The 25,504-nt window shown below is 63.1% G+C and overlaps 3 protein-coding genes across 3 annotated transcripts; 2 read left to right on the forward strand and 1 right to left on the reverse strand.

The window, feature by feature from the left end:
• Window positions 1-2,142: 2,142 nt before the first annotated feature.
• On the forward strand, window positions 2,143-3,930 carry SPDEF (SAM pointed domain containing ETS transcription factor; the record flags this gene model as incomplete). The annotated part of the gene is made up of 5 exons (XM_084220581.1): window positions 2,143-2,590; window positions 2,755-2,952; window positions 3,044-3,091; window positions 3,515-3,655; window positions 3,752-3,930. The coding sequence occupies 5 exons, from the start codon at window positions 2,143-2,145 to the stop codon at window positions 3,928-3,930; spliced, it is 1,014 nt and encodes a 337-aa protein (XP_084076707.1).
• Window positions 3,931-7,329: 3,399 nt separating this feature from the next.
• PACSIN1 (protein kinase C and casein kinase substrate in neurons 1) lies at window positions 7,330-12,481 on the reverse strand (the record flags this gene model as incomplete). Its single annotated transcript, XM_084220453.1, has 10 exons — window positions 12,365-12,481; window positions 10,320-10,452; window positions 9,821-9,977; window positions 9,460-9,695; window positions 9,142-9,297; window positions 8,642-8,817; window positions 8,320-8,440; window positions 8,113-8,237; window positions 7,799-7,992; window positions 7,330-7,439 (listed from the first exon to the last, which is right to left on the reverse strand). Exons 2-10 carry the CDS (start codon window positions 10,380-10,382, stop codon window positions 7,330-7,332), a joined length of 1,338 nt encoding a protein of 445 aa, XP_084076579.1. The 5' UTR covers window positions 10,383-10,452; window positions 12,365-12,481.
• An 8,112-nt stretch (window positions 12,482-20,593) lies between these two features.
• LOC311162446 (small ribosomal subunit protein eS10) lies at window positions 20,594-24,706 on the forward strand. The gene is made up of 6 exons (XM_084220798.1): window positions 20,594-20,650; window positions 21,266-21,415; window positions 21,603-21,774; window positions 23,798-23,875; window positions 24,178-24,233; window positions 24,618-24,706. Exons 2-6 carry the CDS (start codon window positions 21,266-21,268, stop codon window positions 24,657-24,659), a joined length of 498 nt encoding a protein of 165 aa, XP_084076924.1. The 5' UTR covers window positions 20,594-20,650; the 3' UTR covers window positions 24,660-24,706.
• Window positions 24,707-25,504: the final 798 nt, after the last annotated feature.

The following is a 25,504-nucleotide window of genomic DNA, read 5'->3' on the forward strand; positions in this document are numbered from 1 at the left end:
CTCAGCCTCGCTCAGCTCGGGCAGGGAGCAGGAAGGGTTTTGGGTGCCATATGGGCCCGTGCACCCAGGGCTGCCCCTCCAGCTCTCCTTTTCCAGGGAAATGCAAAAAGGGGCAGGGGAAGAGGGGGAAAAGGCCGCCTGAAGTGGCTTCTCAGTGCAAACAGGTCCCACCCAGCCCGGCCGCCCGCGTGCCAGAGCGGGAGAAAGTCAAACAGCGGCCCCCGCCCTGAGAGTACAGCGCCCTTGGTGGGGCACAGCTCAGCCTTTTGGGGACACTTCCCCGGGGATTGGGTCCCTCTGGTCCCTGCTGGGAGGAGGGAACAGGATGAGGGTGAAGATGAGGCTGGGGCCGTCCATCCTGTGACGTTCCCGAGGATGGCTCCATAGCCCTGCTGCCCCATGGGTGAGGATGAACCGTGACCTCAGGACATCCCAGAGGCTCTGGGAATGAGGCACCTGTCCCCTGCCCAGACACCCCCACAGCCAGCACTGTGCAGCAGCAGGAGCTGCACAAGCTGTTGCCACTTCCCTTTTGTGCTGGGAGCAGCGTGAGGCTGGATTTAGGGCTGATCTCCTAAAGCTCTTCTTTTAATCCTGAGCAAATCAAGGAGAGGTTTGGAAGCAGGCACCATCTCTCAGGGAAACTGTTTGGACGGTGGGGGCAGCCCCAGACAGGAAGAGGGTTTGGGTTCCCTCTTCTCCCTCCTTCTCCTTGCTGCAGTGTCACCAAAACCACTCAGGGTCATGAGCTCCAGCTCCTGAACCCACAATTCCCCCCAGGTCCCCACAGGCTGAGGCTGCCGTGGGTGCAGTTTAGGTGTCCCTGGCTCTTCTGTGGGTTTTTCTGAGCTCTTTGGGCTATTCCAAGGATGAAGTGATGGGCTTGCCCCAAGTGCAGGCAATGCAGCCCTTCTAAACCCAAATTCCTGAATCCTCAGGAGCTCCATTAACTCCCCCCTAAGCAAGGGACACAGGGCTGGGTCCCCGTTGTTCCTCCTCCACTCACCACCCCCGTGCTTGGGGGCTGTGCTCTGCCTGAAGGAACCCTGTGGCACCTTTTCCTCTCATTTCTTTTAAACCTTTCCCCCCCCAGCTGGAGTTTGGAGCAGCAGGGCACCCCCTTTCCCTGGCCACTGCCCCCTGCTCCCCGTCAGAGCTGCCTGGTGTCTGAGGGGTTTCAAACTTTGCACGCTCCTTTCCCAGTGCCAGCTCCATTGCTAAAGCTCCTTTTTCTGCTTTTAAACCACCAGTTTGGGATGGTTCTTCTTCTCCTTGTAAAATGCAGTGCTGAAGGTGGAAGAGCTGGGCAATGTCCTGCCCATGCCCACCAACAGCTTCTCCCTGGCAGGGGCTTCCCCTTCCCAAAGTCTCAGGATGGTTTTTGGGGAGGTTTCTCCATGGATGGAGCCATTCCCTGGTGTTGCCATGGAAATTCAGCAGGTTTATCCTCTCCTCCATGGCTTCCAGGACTCCCTGAATGCAGAGATCGATGGGGACAGGCTGATTTGGGGTAGTTTTTCTTGCAAGAGAGTGAAGGTAATTGCAATTATCCTGTCTTACAAGGAAAGTTCTCATCTGGGAGCTGGCAACAGCAACCAAGGGCTGGGTGCTGGGCTGGGTCCGTCCCAGGGATTTGGGTCTGGGGGCTGTTGTGCCTCAGGTGGGAACAGCAGAGGATGATTTCCATGCTCAGAAATGTGTCCCTGCAGCTCAAGCATCCATTGTCACCCCAGGGTTGTCCTGGGGGAGCCCTCTGTGTCCCCCAGTGCCTCCCACTGAGGCCTCAGCTCCACCTGGGACTGAGCTGCTGCCAGCCTGGAGTGCAGCCCCTGGGGAGACCCTAAACACCCGACCCTAAACAGGGGTCAGATCCTGCTCATCTCCCGAGCTCCTTCTCCCTGCTGGCTGCTGCTGCTGTTGGTGCTCCTGAACTGGGGCCAGCCCCGCCAGCCACGGCTGACCCCGCACTCACCCGCAGGCTGCCGGGGCACAGTGGGGCTCTTTGCAGGGCTTTTCCCCTCTAACAGGCTTAGTTCCTCCCTTTGTGCCTGGCTGCCGGGCGGGGAGGCAGGAGCGGTGCCGGGCTGAGCTCTGCCCCTCTCTCGTCCCCGGGCAGGTTTGGAGCCGGCGCTGAGCAGAGGGATGGGCAGTGCCAGCCCCGGGCTGAGCGCTCTGCCCCCCGGCCGCCTCGCCTGGCCGGACCCCGCGCTGCTGCCACCCCCGCGGGACCCCGACCCACGCGGCTGGGGCTGCCCGGAGAGCCCCAGCCCCCCCAGCACCCCCGAGCAGCCCCTGCCCGCCTTCTGCCTGCACTACTTCGACATGCTCTACCCGGAGGACACGGCCTGGGCCGCCAAGGGCGCCGGGGAACCGGCCCAGAGCAGCGCCCAGGGCGGGCGGGAGGAGGCGCGGAAGGAGCCGGAGCAATGTCCCATCATCGACAGCCAGGGCCTGGGGCTGGGGCCCGAGGGGGACCTGCAGGACAGCCTGCACCTGGAGGAGCACTCGCTGGAGCAGGTGCAGAGCATGGTGGTGGGCGAGGTGCTGAAGGACATCGAGACAGCCTGCAAGCTCCTCAACATCGCCGCAGGTGGGTGTCCCCAGGGCAGGGGTGGACGTGCTGGCGTGGGAGCCAAAGTCACGCTGCGTTTGGGGGGATGCAGGCATTTGTGGGGGTCTGGGGGAGTGTGGCAGCCCCACACGGGAGGAGGGGACGGCTCCCGGCTGGTCACACTCACCCCGCTCCGCCCCCAGACCCCATGGACTGGAGCCCCGGGAATGTGCAGAAGTGGATCCTGTGGACGGAGCACCAGTACCGGCTGCCGCAGATCGGGAAGTCCTTCCAGGAGCTGTCGGGAAAGGACCTGTGTGCCATGTCCGAGGAGCAGTTCTGCCAGCGCTCGCCCGCCTGCGGCGACATCCTGCACGCCCACCTCGACATCTGGAAGTCTGGTGGGTGCCAGGGAGCGGGAGGGAGCCGGGGAGGGTGGGCGAGGCTGTGCCGCAGGAGGTGCCCCCCTGATCCCCCGCTCCTCCCTTCCAGCCGCCTGGATGAAGGAGAAGGCTGCCCCGGGAGATGTGAGATACTGCGGTGAGTTCTGCGTGGGCTCAGCTCCGCTGGCCCCACCTCGGGCAGGCCCGGGGCACTTGAGGGGTCCCTCCCTGTTTTATTGCAATTCCCGGAGCGCTGGAGCCGCTGCTGCTGCGGGATCTGTGCGTTTCACTCCCTCTGCCCCAGAGCAGCCCCGCGGCTCTCTGCCCAGCCCAGCGAAGGGGAAATGGCTCCATCCCCTCCCTGGCCCTGTCCCACACCCCTGCACCCCTGCGGGCTGCACAAGGGCAGCGCTGAGCTGCTCTCCCTGCTCCGAGACAGGGAGGGGAAAGCAAATCTTCCAGACCCAGAGCCGGGCTGAGCCCCGGCGTCCCTCTGGCGTCGAGCGGGGCTCCCTGATGAGGACTCGAGCAGCTCCCTGGCGCGGTGCACAGCAGCGAGCTCTGTCCCTTCCCGTGGCAGGAGGTGACACCGCCTGGGCCGACAGCGAGGTGGACTCGTCGTGTGCCGGCCAACCCATCCACCTCTGGCAGTTCCTCAAGGAGCTGCTGCTGAAGCCACACAACTACGGCCGCTTCATCCGCTGGCTCAACAAGGACAAAGGTGGGCGGGCGCGCTCCAGAGGCCCCGGGGCGGGCGCTGGGGGGCTGAGGTGGGGCAGGAGATGCTGTAACCCCCCGTGCCCCGCTCCCCTGCCAGGCATCTTCAAGATCGAGGACTCGGCGCAGGTGGCCCGGCTGTGGGGCATCCGCAAGAACCGCCCGGCCATGAACTACGACAAGCTGAGCCGCTCCATCCGGCAGTACTACAAGAAAGGAATCATCCGCAAGCCCGACATCTCCCAGCGCCTCGTCTACCAGTTCGTCCACCCGGTGTGAGCGGCGGCGGGACCGGCTGAGCGCCGGGAGGGACGGGAGACCTCGGCTGCCTCCCTCTGCCCCAGCCACAGAGAGCCTGTGCCAGCAGCAGGACCTCGGCTGCCGTGGACCTGCTGGCATCGGACACAGGGACCCCCTCACCTCCAGCAGGCCCTGGTGTGGGGCAAGGACCGTGCAGAGCCCTTGTCCCCCATGGGAAGGGCGGGCACCGTGCCTGGGCTTGTCCCCACTCCTCTCCTCCCTCCCGGGTTCTGGCTGTAGGCGGCTTCACCCCAGCCATTGTTCAGTGAGGAAAAAGCCTGGGGCATGAGCTGAGACAATGAGACCCGCAGGGACAGGGACAGGGACAGGGACACTCACAGGGACAGGGACACCCACTGCTGCTCATGGCAGGGTCCTGTCCCAGTCCCTGTGGGAGCAGCCTGGCACCAGCCAAGGGTGCTTCCTGCCATGGGGGCTGTGCCACTGGGACCGTGGGCACCCCCTGGGACCGTGGGCACCCCCTGGGACCGTGGGCACCCCTTGGGACCGTGGGCACCCCCTGGGACCGTGGGCACCCCCTGGGACCGTGGGCACCCCTTGGGACCGTGGGCACCCCCTGGGACCGTGGGCACCCCTTGGGACCGTGGGCACCCCCTGGGACCGTGGGCACCCCCTGGGACCGTGGGCACCCCTTGGGACAGGTGCATCCCCCCTTGCTGTTCACTCCAGGACATGCTCAGCTGCTCCCCTCCACAGTGACTTGGGGCTGCAAACGAGAGTTCTCTACCCATCCTTGTGCACGGGGCCACCAGAGTCCTCCTAAGACCCCAGGTTCTGTGCCCTGGCACAAAGCTCTTCCCTTGATTTGGATTTTACTTGGACTGCCTGATTCTGGAGTTTGGGGAAATGGAGATGGCAGCTTTGCCATTTCCCTCTGGACGATAAATCCAGAGTGTGATCCATCCAGGCTGGACTGGGGCAGAGAGCTGGGAATTGCTTCACCTGCTCATTGCACCAGAGTCAGAGTTACCTGGCAATGTTGATCTTTTATATTATAGGCTTTTTTTATTTGGTTATTTGCTTTTCTGTTTTGGCTGGTGATGAGTTGTGGTTTAGGTTCAAATGCCAAGGGTGGCCTGGGCTTCCAGGGATGTTCTATGGGAGCTTAAAAGGAAAAAAACACCTGGTTCATGGTCTCTTGATTTTTTTCCTTACAAAATCCACCAGTGCCAGCTACTGCCTTTCTGTTCTTGCTCTGTGCTGCTCCCATCCTGGCAGGAGGGCTGGAGGGCAGTGAGGAGCAGAGGTGGGAGGAAAACTGCCTTGGCCTTTGGAAAAGGGAGTGGAAAAGCAAAAAAATGGGGGGAAAGGAAAAAAAAGCAAACTGTGTCTTGTGATTTGCTGTGTGCGCCCGACGCAGCTGGTGCGGGGGCACTGTGAGGATGGGCCGGGGGTGCCAGGGGTGCCCCAGATCCTGTGTCCCCCTCACAGCTCCCCTGGCAGGGTGGGGGAGGGCAGCAGGTGACACCACCCTGCTTTCACATGCTCAGGACAGCGCTGGGTCAGGGCTGGTGCTTGGAACAGCCCCAAAACCTTCATCCCCTCGAGCCCCGCCGTGGGTTGTCCCAAGGCTTTGTCCTGCAGTGGCACAGGAGTCCCCAAAGGCAGTGGCTGCTCCCTTTGTTCCCCCAGCAATGCATCTGAGCCCCCCATTCTGCTGCACCCCAAAACTTTGGGGAGGGGGTGTCACTATCTGGGGGTCCACAACCTCCTCAGCCACCCCCCCCGGGGGTGGGACAGACGCACAGCAAAGGAGACCCCAGAGCCAAGGACGCTGACAGAGCTCGGTTATTTTCTCTTGCTGCTTTTTGTTGTTGTATCCACGGAAATACAATCACGAGAGATATATATATTATATATATACTTCTTAAATTACACAATCAATGTACAAAAACCGGGGTGCATTGCTGAGACAGGTGGTTGGTTGGGTCTTTTCTGACTTTGTGGGTTTTTTTTCCGGTATCTGGCAGGGGCTGGATGGCTCCTGCCCACCGTGCCCAGCACACGGTGCTTCCCCTGCATCCACGAGAACACGGGATCCCTGGGGCCAAAAAATTCACGAACCAACGGAGGGGGCAGGAAAGGAGCAGGAGGAGCGTGCGGGAAGCCGATGGCATTGCTGCTGCTAAGGGTGATGGTATGGAAAGAAATGAGAGATGATCTGTAGGGAAGAGCTCGGGATGGCAAACAAACCCGAGGCAGGGGGTGGGGTGGCTGTGCTGGGTGGCAGCAGCCGTGGGAGCTGTGGGGCTGGGGGCAGAGCCCAGGGGAGGAGGGGTAGAGCTCCGTGGGGACAAGCAAAGGGCAGAGCCTGCGGCCGTTCCCCTGCCTTGGTGTGCCTTGATTTCGGCCTTGATTACAGCTGCTCTGCCTGGGCTGTATCCTGAGCCCTCCTCCTGGGCTGCAGCTCCTGCCGGCACCCTGCAAGGCCGGATGATGCTCATCCCCCGTCCCTGCTCTGCTCCTGCCTCTCTTCAGGAAGGAGAGGATGGGGACAGTCCCCAGCAGTGCCCAAGGCAATCCTCGCTATCTCAGGCTGGGCATGAAGGTGCTTCCAGCAGCACCGGGCCCTGGAGGGTCCTTCTCCAGACATTTTAGGGCCATCTCACCTGGATCTGGTGTGCGTTGGATACCTGCCCACCCGAGGGGGGATGCTGCTCCCTGCAGCACAGACCGGGCATCGGCTCGGGAGCCTCCGCCCGCTCCAGGCGTGCTGACAGCCCAGCCGGGAGGAGGAGGAGGAAGCTGAGGAGATGCCAGCAAGCTCCATGGCGGGGCTGGTCCCACCTCACCTGGGCATCTCAAGGATGGCGGCGGGGCTGAAGGGGGCATTCACCCCCTACCTCGGGGAGGGAGGATGAACTGGGGAGAACATGGAAACACCAAAAAAAAATAACCAACGGAGTCAGACTCCAATCCCTCTTGGTTTTCTGGGATGAATTTGGTTGGTCCCAGGAGCTTCGGCGCCGTGCATTTCGGAACAGTTCCAGCCAATCAGAAGGCGGCTCATGATTTCAGTATCTTTAAAAACCAACCAATCAGGAGCTCTCACTGGTTGGGCTTTAAGATCTTGAGGTATCAGCTTTTCGCTCAGAAAAAAAAAAAAAATTCAACTAACGTAGACGAACGGACAACGTCATCTTTCGCTTCACGTTATCTTAGAAGAAAGCGACTATGCAAAATACTCTTCGGAGACAACTCTTAAAAAAATAAAAGCTTGGTCGGAAAATATGTCTGAATCTCTAAGGGTGAGGAGTGAAGGACCAGACGGCAGAATGGCTGGTTGGCTGGTGGAGAGATGGAGACAACGGAGGATGGATTTATCTGCTGACGGTGACGAGGAGCACACCACAAGACTTAGATTGCCTCCACGTAGTTGGCGGGGTACAGCCCCAGCTGCCCGTTGTCCAAGCGCCCTTTGCACCACCCCTGCTCGTCTTCCTCACCGAGTTTGGTTAGTTCATCACCTGGAGAGGAAGGTGGAAGGGAAGAGCTCATTGCAGGTGCTGGAAATTCTCCCACCCCCTTTTTCTCCCTGGGATGGAGCTGCTGGGGGTTTGCAGGACTCATCCTGGGCACACCAGATTGTGGGATAGAAAGGCAAGGGGTGACTTGTGAGCCCTCACTTGCCCTGTCCCCTCCCATTGCTCCTGTCCCCTCCCGTTGCTCCTGTCCCCTCTGCCTTTGGGCTCAGCTTCTGCCTTCCCCCTTCTGACAGCTCAACTCTTTGAAGGGCTGGGCCAACTCAGAAATTATTTGAGGGGTTTCACACCCACAGCTCCAGCAGATGAGCCCCATCCTACCTGGCACTGGCAAGGGACTGTACCTGCTTTGAAGCTGAGCTCATCCTGCTCCTGCCCGTCGTAGTCGTACAGAGCCCGCACCCTCACGCCCTTCCCCGCCGACTCCTCGTCGAAGGGGTTGGCGCCGCCGTTGGCCTCGCTGGTGTTGAAGGAGTTGCTGCCCTCATCATCGGACCACTCGGCGCTGTAGGTCTGCCCGCGGTCGTGGCTGCTCACGCTGGGAGGAGAGGGAGGGGTGGCAGTCACCGAGGACATCCCGCATCCCCAGTGCTTGCACAGGCACGGCCGTGCCTCTCACAGGCCGTGCCTCTCCTCTCCCCTACACACCGGCCCTCACCTGCCGCGCTCGCCCGCCTGAGCCCCTGTGTCGCCCGCGCCGCTGGCGTTGGTCAGGGCCACCCCCTCGCCCTTCTTCTGCTTCTCCTTCCGCGTTATCGTGTGCGTCAGGTCCGGGTTCCACTCCTGCAAGCGCAGAGCGACCAACCCCTGAGTGCCCGGCCGCCCTGCAGAGCTGCCAGCGCCCAGGCAGGGCGCCCAGCCTCACCTCAAACTGGGGCCAGTTCATGGGCATCCCGGGGCCGCTGGTGCTGCGGAACCACCGGAGATCCTCCTGCGCGTCCGACATGCGGATGGTCTGCTCCAGCTCCCGGTACACGTTGGCGTAGCTGCGGGGAGAAATGTGTTTGGGAGGCTGGGGGTCAGGGTGGGGCGCTGGGGACAGCGTGGGACAGGGACAGGGACAGGCTGTGTCACCGGGGACAGGCTGTGGGTCCTCCACGCCACAGGGGGGCGCCAGGCGCCTGCACGGCCTCCTGCCACTCTGGTACCTCTTGGTGCCCATCATGGCCGGAATCCGCTGCTCCTACCTGCTGCTCTCGGCCAGGTTCAGGTGCCTCTTGATGTCCAGGAGCATTTCCTTGAGGAAGTTGAGCCTCTTCTCCTCGAACTGCTGGCACTGCTCGAAGACCTGCTCCATGCTCTCGATGTACTGCGGGGTGCACTTGTTCAGCTCGTCCAGCACCTTCTCGTACTTCTCCTGAGTCTGCAAAACCACAGGAGGGACCCTGGTAGTGCCTCGAGCATCTCAGAGGCTGTTTCTGCCTGCTGAGAGGTCTGCTTTGGGGGTCACCAGAGCTGAGGAGCCCAAACTGAGCCAGGAGCCTCAGTGGGTGGAATCAGCCCCCAAAAGTTGGGTAAATCCCCGCCCAACTCACACTCCCCTGAGCACTGCCTGCAAGTTCTTATCTCCAGGAGCACAGGGATGGGAAAATGGGAACTGATAGTGCAGAAAGGGATGTGGTGGCCATCTCCTCTGGTTTCCCTTGCCCAATGCCCCATGCATCTGGCACAGGGCAGTGCTTCACACCTTTTGCACGTCTTGCTTGCACTTTTCCACTTTGTCCTGGAGCTTCTTCTGCTGCTCAGGAGTGTTGGACTGATCCGCCTTGCTGTTGGCTTCGCGGGTCATGGCCAGCTTCTCCTCCTTGCATGCCAGGTGATAGGCTTTCTTGGCTGTCTCCAGCTGTGGGGATGACACAGAAGGGACATCAGAGTGGCAGTCACAGCCCCTGGCCAACCCCTCTGCCTGTGGGGAGGTGCCACGTGTCTCTCCCAGCCTGGACTGGGGGCACAGAGTTGGACCTGGGGACACAGGGTTTCCCAGGACACTCAGTGCTTCTCTCACCTCCTTGAGCTTCTTGGCCCAGGGCTTCTGGGCTTTCCGGAAGCCATCCTCAGCCTCCTTGGCCTCCTTGAAGCCCCCCATGATCTGCTTGTGGTAGGCGTCCTTCTGCCAGTTCTTGACCTTCTCGAAGTCGTCGTTCAGGAGGCTGTTCTTCACATCCTGGTGCAGCTCGCTCACCTTGTCTGCCTCCGTCATGATCGCAGCCCACGCCTTCTCCAGGCTGCCATACTGGGGACCTGGGGGCCGAGGGGACACCTGGGGGTCACCCCACTGCCCTCACCCGCTCCATTTCTGCCAGGTGAAGCTGTGACTGTACGCCCAGGTGTCCTGGGGAAAGCCTCCCGTGGGGAAGCCGTGGTACCTTTCTCGATGAGCTGCCTCCACCGCTTGGACCAGTCGGTGAGCTGCTGGGCGTAGGACTTCTCGATCTTGGCCCGCTCGTGCACGCAGTTCATGAGGTCATTGCAGAGCCGGTGTCCATCGTCGATCCGCTTCACCGTGCGCTTGTAGTTCCCCACCTGGCATGGCCACGGGGACAGGCAGCTGTGGGGGCTGTGACCACCCCGCCTGGCTCAGCCCCAGCTGCCCTGGGGTGGCTACAGGGGAAGCACCAGGCAATTTGGGGGTGTGGGGATAGAGCTTTGGGTTGGGGCTGCTCAAGCCCAACTCCCTCCAACCCCTCTGCCACCCAGAGACAGCCAAGACTGAGACCTTGGGATGAGCCAGCTCAGACACGGAGCCACCACAGCAGAGATGCTCTCAGGCAGAGGAGGGAGGGCAGCCCCCAGCCCAGGGGACACCCCGGGGTGCAGTGACAGTGGTGGTGGGGTCTGTGGGAGGAGAGGGTGGCCGGGACTCACCTCCCAGAAGCTGTCGGTTGTCTCCTCGGCGGCCGATGCCGACTCGTCATAGGAACCCGACATGGCTCCCGGCGCTGCCTCGGGCGGCAGAGCAGGCGCTGGGGGTTTCCTGGGCAAACACCAGCCTCATGCACTGAGGGGACAGGAGAGGGGAGTCACGGGGGGTGCAGGGGACCCCCATTCCTCCTGCCAAAGCTCTGCGGGACAAGCATCCGGGTACAGGGGACAGGCATGGGGACAGTGCCTGTTCCAGCTCTGGACCCACAGGCTCCTCCAGTGCCCACCACCCACTTGGTGCCATCCAAACAGCCCCAGAGCCAGCGGTGCTGGGAGGGAGTCATGGGGAGGAGCACAGTGGGAGCTCACTGGGCAGAGCCTGGCTCAGCACTGGGAGCTGCTGGGCGAGGGGCCGTGGCAGGGTCAGGGGATGCGCCGCCCAAGAAAGTCTCATCCTGATATTCAACCCTAATCCGTCCTGATCTTGAGAAAAACGGCATCCCCGGAGCGCCACGTGGCCCCGCTGCGTGGCTTAACCCTTTGTTATTTTGCTGAGAGCTGGGAGGGGGCCAGTGGCTGGGGGTGGCACTGCATGGGGACTGAGCGGGGACTGTGGTGGCCGTTTCCTAGGCATCCTCCTCATCATCCCCATCCTGACCTGGATTTGGACAGTGTTTCCACAGGAAAGTGCTGGGCCTATCCTGCATGGCATCTGCCACCGGGATGGGAACAAGATGGCCACGAACAGCTCAAATTTCCTCCTGCCCTGTCCCCAAAAAGGCTGAGAGGGATGTGGCTGTGAACCTCACACACCATCCCTTCCTTGGGGAGGTGGAATGGGCAGAGGGAGGCCTGGCTGCCTGTGCTCTGCCCCGTGGTGGGGTGGGAGCACAGGGTCCTGTGGGGAGCACTGCCTATGCTCTCCAGCTGTGCACACAGCTGGCCCTGAGGTGTCCCCGGGCCGGGGCAGGGCATGGCCGCAGGAGGACAGGGACCTGAAACAGTTACTGGAGTGCAGCGCAGGGCTCGCTGTGCTGTAAGTAACAGGGCCCGGCAGGGATTTAGTGATATAACCAGGGAGGCACCAATCCCCTCCACCCTCCCCAGACGGTTAAAAATAAACGCGTGACTGTCCCTCGCTCAGCCGCCGAGACGCAGATGGGTGGGGGACAGCAGTGTCCCCCTGCAGCTGGCAGCACGCAGCGCCCGCGCCTGCCTGGCACCCACAGCACCGCCACCGCCACTGCCTGGCACCCACAGCACTGCCACCACTCCTCCTAGCACCCACGGCACGGCCACTGTCCCTGCCTGGCACCCACAGGAGCACTGTGCCTGGCATTCATGGCACCACCACCGCCACTGCCTGGCACCCAGAGCACCAACACTACTGCTGCCTGGCACCACAGCATGGCCACTGTCCTTGGCACCCACAGTGCCACCACTGCTCCTGCCTGGCACCACAGCACTGCCACCACCCCGGTGCACCTGCAGTGGTGACAGAGCACCTGGTGGCACAGCCCCAAGGGACCCTGCAGGTGCTGTGTGCATAGTCCCCCCCGAAAGCTGTGGCACAGTGCAGTGCCTCAGGTGTTGTACCCTGGGTTTTGCTGGCACGGCAAGGGCACCCTCAGGGTGACAGCCCCAGCATGCGAGGGCTGGGATGGGGGCAGCAGGGAGGGAGCACCCCCATGGCTGGGTGTACCCCAGGACCCAAGGGCACAGTGCCAGCCCCTGCTGTCCCCAGCAAGCCCCTCATGCCATGGGGCACTGCGGACGTGGCTGCCGCAGCTCCCTCTCCGAGCACTACCTGGTCCGAGCCGCAGCCTGGGGGTTATTTTTGGCTCTGCATCACTTCCCAGCCAACGCTGCCGCCTCGGCGCCACTCTCCCGCCACGCACCCCCATGCACGACCATCCTTGCCCGACCACGCAGGTGCGAGTGCCCCACCGTGCCAGGCTGCCTCGGCCGCCTGTGCCACACGTGCCAGCCCCCTGCCAGCCCCCTGCCAGCCCCTGCCAGCCCCCGGCCCTGCCAGCACAGCCCATCACCTCTCATCAGGGCGGCCGTCGGTGATGCCTGGCGCCTGCAGAGCCGGCGGCCGAGCTGCGGCGTGGAGAGCTGCCAGCCCCAGCCAGGCGCTGCTGCTGGGGTACCCTGGGCCTGGGGGGCTCTGCTTCAGCCCCTTGCCTCCACGGAGCTGCCAGGGAGAAGCCACAGAGCGTTTGGCATCAAGTGACAGTGGAGTTTGTCCCAGCTCCTGCTCCACGTGCCCTTGGGCTGTTGCTCCTGCAGAAGCGGCCCCGCTGCGTCTCTCCTGTCAGCACGCTCGGTGCTGAGCACTGACACAGCTCTCCTCACCCTCCAGGCAGCTCCTGCTGCCCTGCTGCTGCTGCAGGGGGGTCTCTGCCCTCTGTGGGAGCCGGGCCGTGGCCGTGGCCCTGCGCAGGCAGGAGGCTGCTGCAATGCAGAGGCTGGTGCTGCTGTCACCGCGGGCATGGCATGGGCAGCTACCCACACCCCTGTGGCAGAGCCCTGGCTGGCAGAGCCCTGTCCCCAGCAAGGTGGGATAGTCCAGTCCGGCTGTCCCCTGTCCCTGGGTCACTCTCTCCAGGTGTGTTTGTTGTCCCAGACCCAGCATCTCTCCTGCAGCCAAGAAGCAGGGGATGGGGATGTCACACTCCTGTCCCTGGGCACATTGGCTGAGCCTGGTGGGGACCACGGGCAGGAGTGGCTGCAGAGCCTCTGGGGCAGGTTCCTCTGCTACAAGAGCACCTGGCTAAGGCAGGATGGTGACAGATGCACTGCAAGCAGAGGAGTAGAGCACAGGGGAGATAATGTCCCTATACCTGTCCCTATACTGTCCCCAGGCAGGAGGTTCACACCAGGTGTGAGCCCCATTGCTGGGAGGGCAGTGGGTGAGTGACCCTTGCTGAGAGCATCCAGGACAGGGGGAAGCAACACTGAGAGCTGCACTGATCTGTGGGAATCCAAGCAAGTGGGTTGGGCCTTGGGCTTTTGGCCACAGGAAAGGTCATTTGCTCTGCCTTAGAACAGGGGTGCTTGAGGGTCCATTTCAAGCTGCAGAGCCAATGCCACCGTGATGCACCACTGTGGCGATTTGTGGCAAAGACAAATGGATTCAGCCAAGGAGGTCCAGAGGAGCCTGGCAGCAGATCTCTCACCATGTTCTGGGGCTGCTGTGCTGCGTCCACCATGGGTACCAGCACCCATGTGCTGCTCCCAGTGCGGCCACACAAGGGGCTTGGGGTGGCCACACATGGGGGTTGAGGTGGCTGCACATGGGGGGCTGAAGTGGCCACATATGAGGGCTGAAGTGGCCCAGGCACAGTGGCAGGTCTCAGGGAAAACCCGTGACACTGATGTGTGTCGCAAGAGGCTTTGCCACTGCAGGAGCTGTGCCTGGTTTGCTGCTCAGTCTGACCCAGCTGAGTGGCTGTGGGATTCCCACCCCAGGGCTGGTCCGTGCATCCCATGGGACTCCTGGGGCTGGAGGGGTCAGAGCTCAGGGAGCCAGGGAGAGTGGAAAGGTTTGGCTGTGGCGTGGCTGAAGCATGGCCCCCCTCCAGAGCCCACGGGGACCCTGTGAGGGAAGGGTTAAGTGGGTGCTGCTGATTCACGCTGGCAGCTCCGCATCAGCAGCGCCTGGGGCTCAGGGCTGAGCAGCCTCAACACCCATTCTGCCCCCTCGTCATCAAACCAAGCCCAGTGCCAGGCAGGTGGTGAGCCTGGGCCTTTCCAGGGTACTGTCTCCATGGGAGCAGGCTCGTGTAGGGTCCCTCCTGCATTCCCTGGCAAAACCCCTTTGGCTGCAACATGAGCAGGGCTGGAGCCTTTGGGCAAAGAGCCAAACCCAGAATGGTGGGTGATTCCCCACGGGATTTCAGCCAGAGCAGCACCATGGGGCTGCCCAGGACCCAGCAGTGCATGAGGCGGCTGCAAGAGCAGCAGGACCCTGGAGGGGGCACGTTGGTAATGCTGGGAAACTTCTGGGAGCCACTTTTCCAAGGAATCCTGGGTGGAATGTGCCTATGGCAGCCTCCTTGCTTCCATCAGGGTCATCTGCACTCATGGGGGGATCTGAGGCCTGGGGACCTGCTGGACCCTGCGGGGTCAGGGCTTGTGGGCTCCCCCAAACCACAGAGGAGGTTCAGTGATCCAGGAGCAGTACCAGGAGCCTCGTGTCCTGTGCACAGACGGGAGGCTGCTGGGGGCCAGGTGCTGCCAGGTTGCAGTAGCCAGGGGAGATGCATTTGCTCCAAGCCCTGGCAGGGATCGGCTTCACAGCTCATGTGGGCTCTGCAGAGAGCTTCCCCTTCCCCCTGAGCTCCCAAAACCACCCTGCTCAGGGCACTCAGTAATCTTCCAGGGATTTTAGGAGCCTTGTGCAAAAATTTTGGGAAGCTTGCTTGGCATTTGCAGATAACGCGAGTGTCTCTCCAGGGCAGCCTGCAGCCCAGCTCAGGGACAGCGGATGTGCCGGGAATGCGGATGGGGAGCGTGGATGGGGATCCCTGGAGGGGCAGCAGCAGCAGCAGGATTGCCAACACCCTGCATGCGCTCAGGCCTGGGGAAGGGAGAGGGGGCTCAGCCTCAGCTGGGGGCTCCAGTGGCTGCCCAGCTCCGCAGCTCTGTCTCATGCTGCCGCCTCGGCTCGCCGCGGTAAACAAGGCTGCTCGGACAGCGAGCAGGGATTTGTGCAGTCCCGGGAGCCGGGTTTAGGCAGAAATCCAAAGATAAGGTTTGCAATTATACCCAAAGTGGCAAACGGGGATGGTGGAGGATACGGCGGCGCCATCCCCCCGCACCAGGGAGGGGGACACGGAGCGTCACGCGCTGCCACGGGGGTCCCGGCCCCCGAGCCTCGGGGGGATGGACCCGGGGCTGGTGGTGACAGGAGGCAAATGGGGCTGCTGGGAGCAGTGGAGGTGGAGGCACAGTGGAATTTCAGCTGTCTGTGGTAGGGAAGCAGACTTGGAGCCGGAGGGGATGGGAAAGTGGGGAGATGGGGGAGGCAGCAAGGGAGAAGCTGGGGTGACACGGCTGAAAGGAGGGGGCCAGTGATTGGGTAAGGTGTTTATTTGGGCAGGGGAACAGTGGTGACAGGGACAGCACAAGTTCACCCCGTTATTTGTAGATGGGGAAACTGAGGCACAAGCCCGGGAGTGCGGCAGCATTGCAGAAGGGGTGTCCCTCTCCCCAGCACCCCATTGGACACACGGAAGGGGTGAAGGTCATATACCCCCCCAACCTCACTGGCTTGCAGAAGGGATCAGGGGACATTGTGTCCTGCCGGGGGGTGCAAAGCCATGCCTTACTGCCCGGTCCTTGCACAGCAACCCCACCGCCGTCCCCCCATCCCCGCAAGGGACCCGGGCATCCCTCACCCCATCCCGGCAAGGGACCCCTGCATCCCGCATCCCATCCCCGCAAGGGACCGGGCGTCCCTCACCTCGTCGCCGCAGTGGACCCGGCTGTCCCCGCGGGGGCCGCGCTCACCTGCCGGGGGCCGGGGGGGCCGGGGGCCCGAGGCCGGGGCCGGGGCTCCGCTCGCTCCGCTCCGCTCGCTCCGCTCCCGCCGGGCAGCGGCGGCGCGCACGGCCGCGGGCACGCGCCTGCCCGAGCCGCCCGTTGCCATGGCAACCGGGATGGAGCCGCTGCTGCGAAAATCATCCGGGGGGGGGCGGAGGGGGGGAATGGACCCCCCCATCCCCGCGTCCGCACCCACCCCGAGGTTCCGCACTGCCGCCAGCCCCCACAGGACCCCCCGGCCCCAGACCCTCGCCCAGGGCACCCACCGGGGCCGCCCCACTGCGGGGGCCTCGGCCCGGGGGCACAGCCCGGGAGGGGTGGGTGCCACAGCAGAGCGATGGCGGCGTCGGGCCCCGGGCTCTGTTAGGGCCTAATCGGACTCGTTTTCCCCGGGCCATGAGGCGGGGGAGCTCTTTGGGGACCCCCCTGGGGTTCCTGGTCCTGCTACCCCGGGGGTCGTTGTCCCTCCTGCACGGGACGGGACAGAGCCATGCACTCCCTCTGCTGCTGCCCCGGCCTCTCTGTCACCCCCGCGGATGCAGGGGGGTTTTGGGGCTGAGCCACAGCTTTTGCAGGAACAAACACCCCAAAACGCCTTCGGAGAGGCAGCCGGTGCCGCCTCCTTGCCAAATGTGCCAGCTGGGAACAGGCTGGCAAGAGAATTAGGAACAGTCTTTTTCCCCCCGGCAGGGCTGGGGAAGGGGGTGAGGGTGCTGCACCCCCCAAGGCTTCTTGGAGGGGAGCAGGGCAGCTCCCCCTCACTGCCATCTGCTCATCTGCCTCCTCCCAAGCCCCGGGGCTCATGCTCGGGGTCACCAGGCTTGTGACAGGATGGGAGTCCCGGGGGCAGAGGGGGCTGGAAGCCGTCGGGAAGGAGGCAGGATGCGGGTGGGGGTGATGACAGGCTCCCCGACACTGCGCCTGCATCCCCCCGCTCGCGGGGGATGTCAGGGAAATTAAAAGCCAGCAGGAGACGAGAGCGTCCAGGCGAGTAACCGAAGCCGCTGCAGAAGCCGCAGTAATGAGGCTGCCGGGGCCGCTGCCGCCGGGATCGGGTTGCCCAGAGAATGCGACCCGGTCCCGGGGGGCTCTGCCGGCCTCCGATGCCGGCTCAGCTTTCCCCGAACAAGCGCCTCGGACTGCCTAATGAAGCTCGGTGGGGCTCTCCAGCCCGCCTGCCTTCCGGCTCCCGGCAGCTCCTGCCACTCGAGCCAGCACACCTCATGGCCAGACAGAACGGCCCCGGGAAGGTTTCACACCCTGCCCCCCATCCCAAACAGGAGCGGGGTGGATGGTGGTTCCTTCAGGAGCAGGGGATCTTTGCCTGTTGGTGTTTCAGGGTGAGGAACCAGAGGGTACTGAATATCATGGTCCTTTCAAGCAGTGAGTTGGCAGTTCTCAGCACAGGGTCACCACTGGGATGTCCCAGCTGCCACCTGCCCTGACAGCATCCCTGCTGCAGAGGGGAAAATGTCCCTGGCATTAAACATGAGGTGACAAATGCTCTCCAGGATGGTGATGGGGGGACCTCAATGACTTGGGGGGGGCTCCCCAGTGCAAAGAGCCATTGCCACCAGCTCTGTGGGCTGTGCAGGTGGCACCAGCTCAGGTCTCCTTCCCTGCAGCTTGGGCTGTTCCACGGAGGGAGCAGGTGGGAGCTCTGCCTCCTCAGTTCCTTCACCAAAAACTCGGTCACGACAAACTTTTCCCCGGCTCTCACCATCCCACCGTTTACTGTTTGCAGTGGTAAGTCACTTCTCCTCCTGTAAATGAGTTTCCTTGTGGGAAGCAGCAGACGGTATTGGCAGGAAATAAGCCCTGATTTATGGGGCCACTTGCCTCTCTGGAATTACAGCTCCGTGAGTGCAAACGGAGAAGTCAGAGCACATGAGCCCACACCGTGATCCCAGCGAGCCCGAGCAGGCAGGAATGAAGAGATGCCACCAGGGATCAGCCGCCTGCCCATCAGCCAGGCAGGACCGCCGGCCCTCGCACGAACGGGGGCGGGGGGGCTTTGAGCACAGCCAGCTCCCGTCTGCCTCCCCAGCAAGGAAGGGAAACGCGTTCCCTAAATCCCGGCAGAGCCCCGAGTTATGGGGCTCAGCTGTTTCTGGGAGAGCCCATGGCCAGCCCAGGAAGGACTGGTGTGGATGGGGGCAGAGGGCATCGAGGATCCCGAGCCCATTCCTGCCCTCCAGTGCCTCTTCCCAGGGCCGGGCGGAGCGGCAGCTGCGGCTCGGGGGGCCGGATGGGGCCAGTGCCCCATGCTCGGGCTGCGTCGCCGCTGCGGATGTGCCGCCGGTCCCAGGAGCCCTCCGGGGAGCCGGGAGAATGCAAGCGCTACTTTGCATCACTAATTAGCCGCGGAGGATAATTGGCAGCTCTGCGGCAGACAGGCAGCCATTGTGGAGGGCCCCGCGCGGGGCAGGTGCTCCCAGAAACCCAAATCCCACCGAAACAATTCCCTTCTTGTCTGCCTGGAACCGGCCGGGGCATCCTCCGAGCCCTTCCGGGGAAGGGGCTGGGGCCGGCACATAAAGGCTCCATTTTTCCCGGGAAGCAGCGTGGGGCTGGCTGCAGGCAGCTGCCCGAGGAGCCCGTACATTCCACCCGGGGCACAGCGCTGCTGGGGCTCGCTGCCTCCGGCCCCGCCTGCTGTGCCACGCCGGGGACAGCCGGACACCGGCTTGGCCTCCCCTGCAAGCTGCCGGCTGGACGCGGCCTCTCCTCCTCCTCCAGGAGCATCCGCAGGAGCCCACCAGGTCCGGAGTTTGCCTTCAACGTGTTACACAAACTCCGGCCAGGCTGGCACCCTCGGGACAAAGTCTGTCCCCGGGCAGAGCCGTGCCAGGCGCTGTGCTGGAGGAGCCTGGCTCCATCCCCGTGCCCGGGCAGGGAGCAGCGCGGCTGGGGACGGGGCATTCCCAGCGAGAGGGATCCCACACAGAGCCCAGCCCAGGCTCCGGGCTCAGGACGTGGCCCCGCTCGGTGCTGACACGCTTTGCTGATGTCCCTTCCCTTGTGCACGTCACTGTCGGTCCCTGCCAGTGCCTGGGCTCCCTTCCCTCAATCCTTGCAGGGTTCAATCCCGCTCCCGTCCTGCCGCAGCCCCTCCGGCGGCCGCACACCCTGGGAGGAGGGAGAGAAAGCGGCCAGGAGGGCACAGATCAGGGCGGACTCCGGGGCACGGCAGCACCTCTAGCACCGGCCGAGCCGCTGCCGCGTGAATTCCCCGAATTTTTCTGCGCTCCTGCAAAGGGAGCACAAAACCCCAGGAGGTGGAAGGACCCTCGGGGTTTCAGACGGGGTTTTGGGGTCAGGGAGCCGCAGTGCCTGATCTCTGCTGAGCTGCGGCCGCGGCCTCTTGGCTTAGGGATGGGGTTTGCCCGGGAAAGGCGACGCGGGGGCCGGGGGATGCGGGAGCAGCCGGGGAGGCTGCCGGGAGAGCTCTAATCCGTTTAGCAAAGCACTTGCTTTGCCATTTCCGAGGCGGGAGGTGCAGGAGCTGTGATCTGCTGCAGCAGAGGCACGGACAGTGACAGCGACGGTGTCCGGGCCAGCAGGGACAGCTCCTGCCCCGCGGGACGGGCCGGGGTGATGCCACAATTGTCGCAGCATCCTTGGGGTCACCCTGCGGGAGCTTCGCCCCAGCTCCATCCATGGTGCCCCCGAAAGGAAGAAAGGAGGGCATGACACGGTAGCAAAGCCCCAGGATGACACCGGGCAGCCCCCGGAACGCGGCGCATCCCTCGATCCCTCCCGTTCCCCGCCCGGCACGGTCCGGCACGAGTAGGAAATCACTTAAACCGGGTCGGGCGCGGACCCGTTCAAACACCGGCGGGGACAGCGCTGTGACAGCGCCCCGTTGCCCAGCACCCCTGAGCCCTCCGGGACAGCCCTGCGACCCCCGGGACAGCCCTGCGCCCCCCGGGACAGCCCTGCGACCCCCGGGACAGCCCTGCGCCCCCCGCCCGCCCCGCCGGCCGTACCTCGGGGCCGCGGGGACAGCGGCGGAGCCTCTCCCGGGGCCGGCGCTGCGCATCGCGGGCAGGTCGCGGCAGATGGGGCGGAGGGAGGGGGTAAAGATCAGCTCGGAGATTAGGGCGGCATTTTTAGCCGACCAATCCCCGGCCCGGCGCGGCGGCTCCTCGGCCGCGCAAGGTGACAGCGCGCCCGCCGAGGGGACGGCGATGAGCCCCGGGGGTCCCTGCGCCCCCCGCCCCTCCTGCTGCCCCCGTCCTGCTCCGGGGTGCCGTGTGCCCGGTGCCCGCCTTGTTCAGGACGTGTCCCCCTCCCCCGGACCCGCTCCGTTCGCTCCCGGGGGTTCGAACCCCCAAACCGGGCGGGACAGCCCCCGGCTGGGGGGACACGGGGTGTGCCCGAGGGGACACGGCTGCAGTGAAACCCTTCGGGAACGAGAGCCCCGCTCGGGGGCACCGCGGCTCCCGGGCCGCTGGGGGGAGCGGAGCGCTCCGGTGGTCCGGGAGCCCCGAGACCTCAGCCCGGGGTGAGACCGGCGGCTCCCCGGGATCCCGGGCAGGGCGTCACGGCCCCGCTCCGAGGGACACCGGGCACGGCTGGGGGTGACACGGTGGGGGGCGGGGGTCGCCCGCTGCCCCAGTCAGGCACGGCCGCGGGCCGCCCGTTCCCAGGCGGGAGGGGGTCTGCGCTCCGCACAGGCAGCGCCGCAGCCACCCTCGCCACCGCGGGCCTTCGGCGCGGCGGAAGCGGCGGTCCGACGCACGCGCAGCCTTTTCCGGTCGGGCCCCGCCGCCGCCGCCACGGTGAGGCCGCGCTCGGGTCATCGGCCGCGCATCGCCGCCATCCCGGGGTCTGGGGTCCCCCGCGGGGCATCTCCGCGATCGGGGTTCCAGCCCGGCTGTGCGGGGAGGGAGGGAGTCGGGGCGCCAGGCCGCGGGGTGGTACGGGATGTCCGGCTCTGGCACCGGGGCCTCCCGGCCCGGGCGCTGCCGCGGGGATGGTCCGTGGTCCGCGGGGGTTCAGGCGTGCCCGGGCACGGAGAACCGTGGGCCCGGCGGGTCCGGGAGCGCTGCCCGTAGCCGATTTCTCATGCTGGGTCGGTTCCGGCTCCCGGAGCGGCGAGAGGGTCCCACGGCTCCCGGTTCCCGAGTTCATTTTGACTTACCAGCAGCACCAACGGCGTCCCTGGCACGGCTCCCCCGAGCCGCGGCCTTGCCCCCGCTGTGCCCGGTGTCCCGACACCAGGCGGGGCTGCCCGGAGTGCGCGGGATGATTTAAGGAGCGGAAGCTGGGAGTGCTCGGTTTTCCCTCCCGGGAAGAGCCTCCCGGGGCAGCTCGGGGGGCACCGGGATCGCTGTCCCCGGTACAGATGTTGATGCCCGAATGTCACCGAGCCCTGTTTGCTGTGCCCTGTGCAGATGTTGATGCCCAAGAAGAACCGAATCGCCATCTATGAGCTGCTGTTCAAGGAGGGCGTGATGGTGGCCAAGAAGGACGTGCACATGCCCAAACACCCCGAGCTGGTGGACAAGAATGTGCCCAACCTGCACGTCATGAAAGCCATGCAGGTGGGAGGGCTTGGGGGCATGGGGTTGGGGGTCCCTGGGGTGGTGCTGCCTGGTGTCCCCTGCCTGTGAATTGTTCCTGGTCCCCTGTCCTTGTTCCCCTCTGCCCTGCTGAGCCCCGGTGTCTGTGAGGAGCTGGGAGAGGCTGGAAATGGGAGTGACTGGGAGTAACTGGGAGCTCTCCCCTTAGTCCCTCAAGTCCCGAGGGTACGTGAAGGAGCAGTTTGCCTGGAGACACTTCTACTGGTACCTGACCAACGAGGGCATCCAGTACCTGCGGGATTACCTGCACCTGCCCCCCGAGATCGTCCCGGCCACGCTGCGCCGCAGCCGCCCCGAGACCGGCAGGCCCCGGCCCAAAGGTCAGCTGGGGCGGGTGGGCACGGGGGGCTGGGCAGGCAGGACACTGCCAGATCTCTGGGAATTGGGTGCGAAATTGTGAGAAGAAGAAGGAAATGTGGTTGGGGTTTGTGGCTATTTCAGCTGGCAGTGGTGTCCACTGAGAGGGGTGGGGAGAGCTGGGACCCACAGGGACATGTTCTGAGGGGGAATTGGCCGTCCCCAGGGACTGGGAGTGCTGAGGTGGGGGTGTGCAGGAGGCACTGTCCAGGGCTGGGTGAGTCCCACCTGGCATCACCTGGTGGCCTGTGTTGGGTGTCACCTGTGTTGGGTGTCCCCACTCTGCCTTCCCCAGGGACACTGAATGTGCTCCTCCTGGAACTCAGCTCGCTGTTAAAGGTTAACAGCAAACTCGTGGTGGAGGAGCAGCAGAGCCCACAAAGATGCTGAGGGGTTTCGAGCATCTCTGTGAGGAGAGACTGAGGGAGCTGGGCCTGGTTAGGATGGAGGAGAGGAGACAAATACCCACAGATATGCCCTGGGGATGGACCAGGGGATGCTGCCAGACTTTGTTCAGTGGTGCCCAATGACAGGACAAGGAGCAGTGGCCAGAAACTAAAATACAGCAAGTTCCACCTCAACATGAGGGAGAACTTTCCACGTGTGTGGCAGCAGTGGAACAGCTGCCCAGGGAGGCTGTGGGGTCTCCCTCTCTGGGCACATTCCAAAGCCACCTGGACACGTTCTTGTGTCACCTGCTCTGAGTGACACTGCCTGGAGAGGGGTTGATCTCCAGCTGCTCTGTGATTTTCTGCGTTGGACTTGCAGCTCTGATTTTCCCTTGGTGGGCTTTCACACCCCCAGGTTCAGGGGGTACAGCCAGATGTGCTCTGGTTCTGGGGGATCACATGGGTTGTGCTTTTTTGCTTCTGAGCCACAGGGCTGGGGCCAGGGGTTGCTGGGAGTTCACCCCTAGCTGCTGCAATTTGTGTTTGAGCCAAACAAAACGGGAGCATCACCTGCTTCAAAGGAAGGAATTGCAGAGAAACTGGGAATATGCTGCTTTCTTTGATCTCTGAGTTGCTTGGATGTTCCAAGATTTGTTCTTTAGATGCTGTGTTTATCCAGTGAGCTTGAGGGAGGTGCATCCCTGCAGGGAGGGAAGGAGGGAGGGAGGCAGCTTCTGGCTGGGGTTTGTGCAGGAGGAGCTGTGTGTGGTGTCACAGGAACGTCCTGGTGCTGGAACCTTCCTCAGCCACATCTGGGCAGGGTTGTTTGGAAGGGCTGCACTTAGTGCTTTTTTTTGCTATGGATGACCTGCTTGAGGCAGCAGCAGTCTGGGAGACACAGAGGTGGTGGAATAAAAGAATTATTACAAGAACTGGGTTTTTTATGGCCAAATCAATGCATGTGGATGTGCAGGAAGGCATTGGGGTGTGCCAGGCACAGCTGCCCCTCAGTGGGTCCTGCCTGGGCGGGCAGACCCCAGCGTGGGCTCCGGGGACATGTCCCAGTCCCTGAGACAAGGTGGTCCCACCATGCCTGGGTGTTCCTGCAGCAGTTTTGTCTGGTATTAATCTGAGATTCCACAGATAATCTTTTAGTGTCCTGCATGTGTTCTGTGGGGGGATTTGGGGTACTGACAAGTGTGGCTGTTTCAGGTTGGGGTGAGAATTCTGTCCTGCACTTTGGGACTCAGCTGTGCACAGGCTTGTCAGCCATGGCAGATTCCCAGTATTTCTGCGATTTTTACCAACAATAACGTTCAGCACTAGTTAGATGACCAGAAGACTGAGATGGTGCTGTAAACCCACTTCTCACATTATTTAACTTCCACCCTGCCACAAGCTGGGACACTTGAGCAGATTTCACCCTTCAAGTGAAGTTTCCCTTACCAAATCACTGTTCTCCTTAGATTTATTCTCTCCAAGCTGCCCCAAGTGCAGCACTGCTGGCAGACCCAGTGCTGTTCTGCACCCTGGGCTGCGGGAAGTTTGTGTTTGTGCCCTGGCTGGGCAGTGTTTGAGGCTGTGCTCTGTGTTGCAGGTCTGGAGGGCGAGCGCCCGGCGCGGCTGACGCGGGGCGAGGCCGACCGGGACACGTACCGCCGCAGCGCCGTGCCACGTGAGTGTGCCCCCTGCCCTCTCGGGGACAATTGTCCCAGCTCTAGGGCTCCTCTCAAAGAGAAAATGGGAAGATGAGACTCTAGGCACAGCTTAGAGTCTGTCTGTGAGGGTGGATGAGAGGTGTGCTGGAGTTTTGTCCGGCTGAGCTGTTTTCCCTGGGGTTGGTTCAGTAACTCCCAAACACGCTCATTTACAGCTGTTCCCTTTGCTGTTTAGCCCCAGTTTTAGTTCTTTGGGATGGTTAAAGCTTTGCTCCCAGGCAGAAGGTTCTGTGGGCACTGACTGCTTTTCTTTCTGCAGCTGGTGCTGACAAGAAGGCTGAGGCTGGTGCTGGAGCAGCCACGGAATTCCAGTTTGTGAGTGTTTGCATTTGAACTTTTCTTCCTTTTTTGAAGGTTTTGATGGGAGAAGCTCGAAGGTCCTGCCTGTGGGATTCTTAGGGTGGCAGAGGGGCTGGAAATTGTCACCCTTCACACACAGTTTGCTCACTGTGGGGAAAGGATGTGGTGGAACAGAGGCCAGTTGAGAGTTTGAGAGCAAGCTGAGCTCTTTGGGGATCCATGGTTTTATACTTCAAAAATAACAGTATTTTAGGTGTGATCCGCAGAGCTGGCTGGAATGGGTTGACGTTGGTGGCACTCACCTGCCTGACCTGTGCCATCAGAGAGCTTTGATGATGTTTGTTTTTGCTGTCATTACTTGACACTATGATTTCTAACACTCTCCTTTTGCTGTTGCAGAGAGGTGGATTTGGTCGTGGACGTGGTCAGCCCCCGCAGTAGAACTTTGTGCTCATGTTTTGTGTATAATAAAAGAGGTGAAAATGCCACTGGGTTCATGCCTGTGTCTGTCTGAAGTGCACAAACAGAGTTCACTAAGCACAGCGTGACTCAGATGTTTGGCATCTGGAGCAGCACTTTGGGAATGACTAAATGCAGGTTCTAGTGGAGGAACTCTCCAAGTTTAGGGGGTGTGGAGGTGAGTCCTGGAGGAATGCAGGAGCATTTCCCATCTGCCCAGGGCGATGCTGATTTCCGGCCATGCAGCATGGCTGGGGCTGAGCTGTGCTGCAACTGGAAAACTCGGCTGTGCCAGCCCGTGTCCCTCTGATGGGGACACAGCCCACGTGTCCTGCGCCTCTGCGCTGTCACCTGGGTTGTCATTTGTGGGGGACCGAGGGCGGGGTTGGCGACAGCGCCTGCTGCGGGGCGACTGGCGCAGTGGCCGCTGCCCGCCGCCAGGTGTCACTCGGCAGCCGGTGACTAATCGGTAACGGACACGGGCTGGCCGCGGTGTCACCGGCGCGGGGGGGTATAAGCGACACTTGGAAACCGACCCGCGGTGTCACCGGCAGGGGAATGAACACCCAGCCGGGTGTCACCAGAGGGGGAATGGACACCGACCCGCAGTGCCAGGGCGGCGGGATGAACACAGATACGGAATGTCACCGGGGAACGGACACGGCCCCGCGGTGTCAGCGGGGGGTGGGACTGGCGCGGCCCCTGCAGCGCCCCCGCGCGGCGCAGGGCGGGCGCTGCTGTCCCCGCGGAGCCGCTGTCACCGCGGGGCCACGTGCGCGCGGCCGGCCGGCCCCTGCGCCGTTCGCGTAGGGCCGAACGCCCGCCGC

Source organism: Fringilla coelebs (assembly GCF_963513975.1).
Source record: "Fringilla coelebs genome assembly, chromosome: 23".
Lineage (NCBI taxonomy): Eukaryota > Metazoa > Chordata > Aves > Passeriformes > Fringillidae > Fringilla > Fringilla coelebs.

What these genes read in the sequence shown, in the direction of transcription:
- LOC311162446 (XM_084220798.1), top strand. Translation starts at nt 21,266, where the DNA reads ATGTTGATGCCCAAGAAGAACCGAATCGCCATCTATGAGCTGCTGTTC. An exon ending in CCGCCGCAGCGCCGTGCCAC is followed by an intron (nt 23,876 to 24,177) that starts GTGAGTGTGCCC and finishes TTCTTTCTGCAG; the next exon opens with CTGGTGCTGACAAGAAGGCT. An exon ending in CAGCCACGGAATTCCAGTTT is followed by an intron (nt 24,234 to 24,617) that starts GTGAGTGTTTGC and finishes TTGCTGTTGCAG; the next exon opens with AGAGGTGGATTTGGTCGTGG.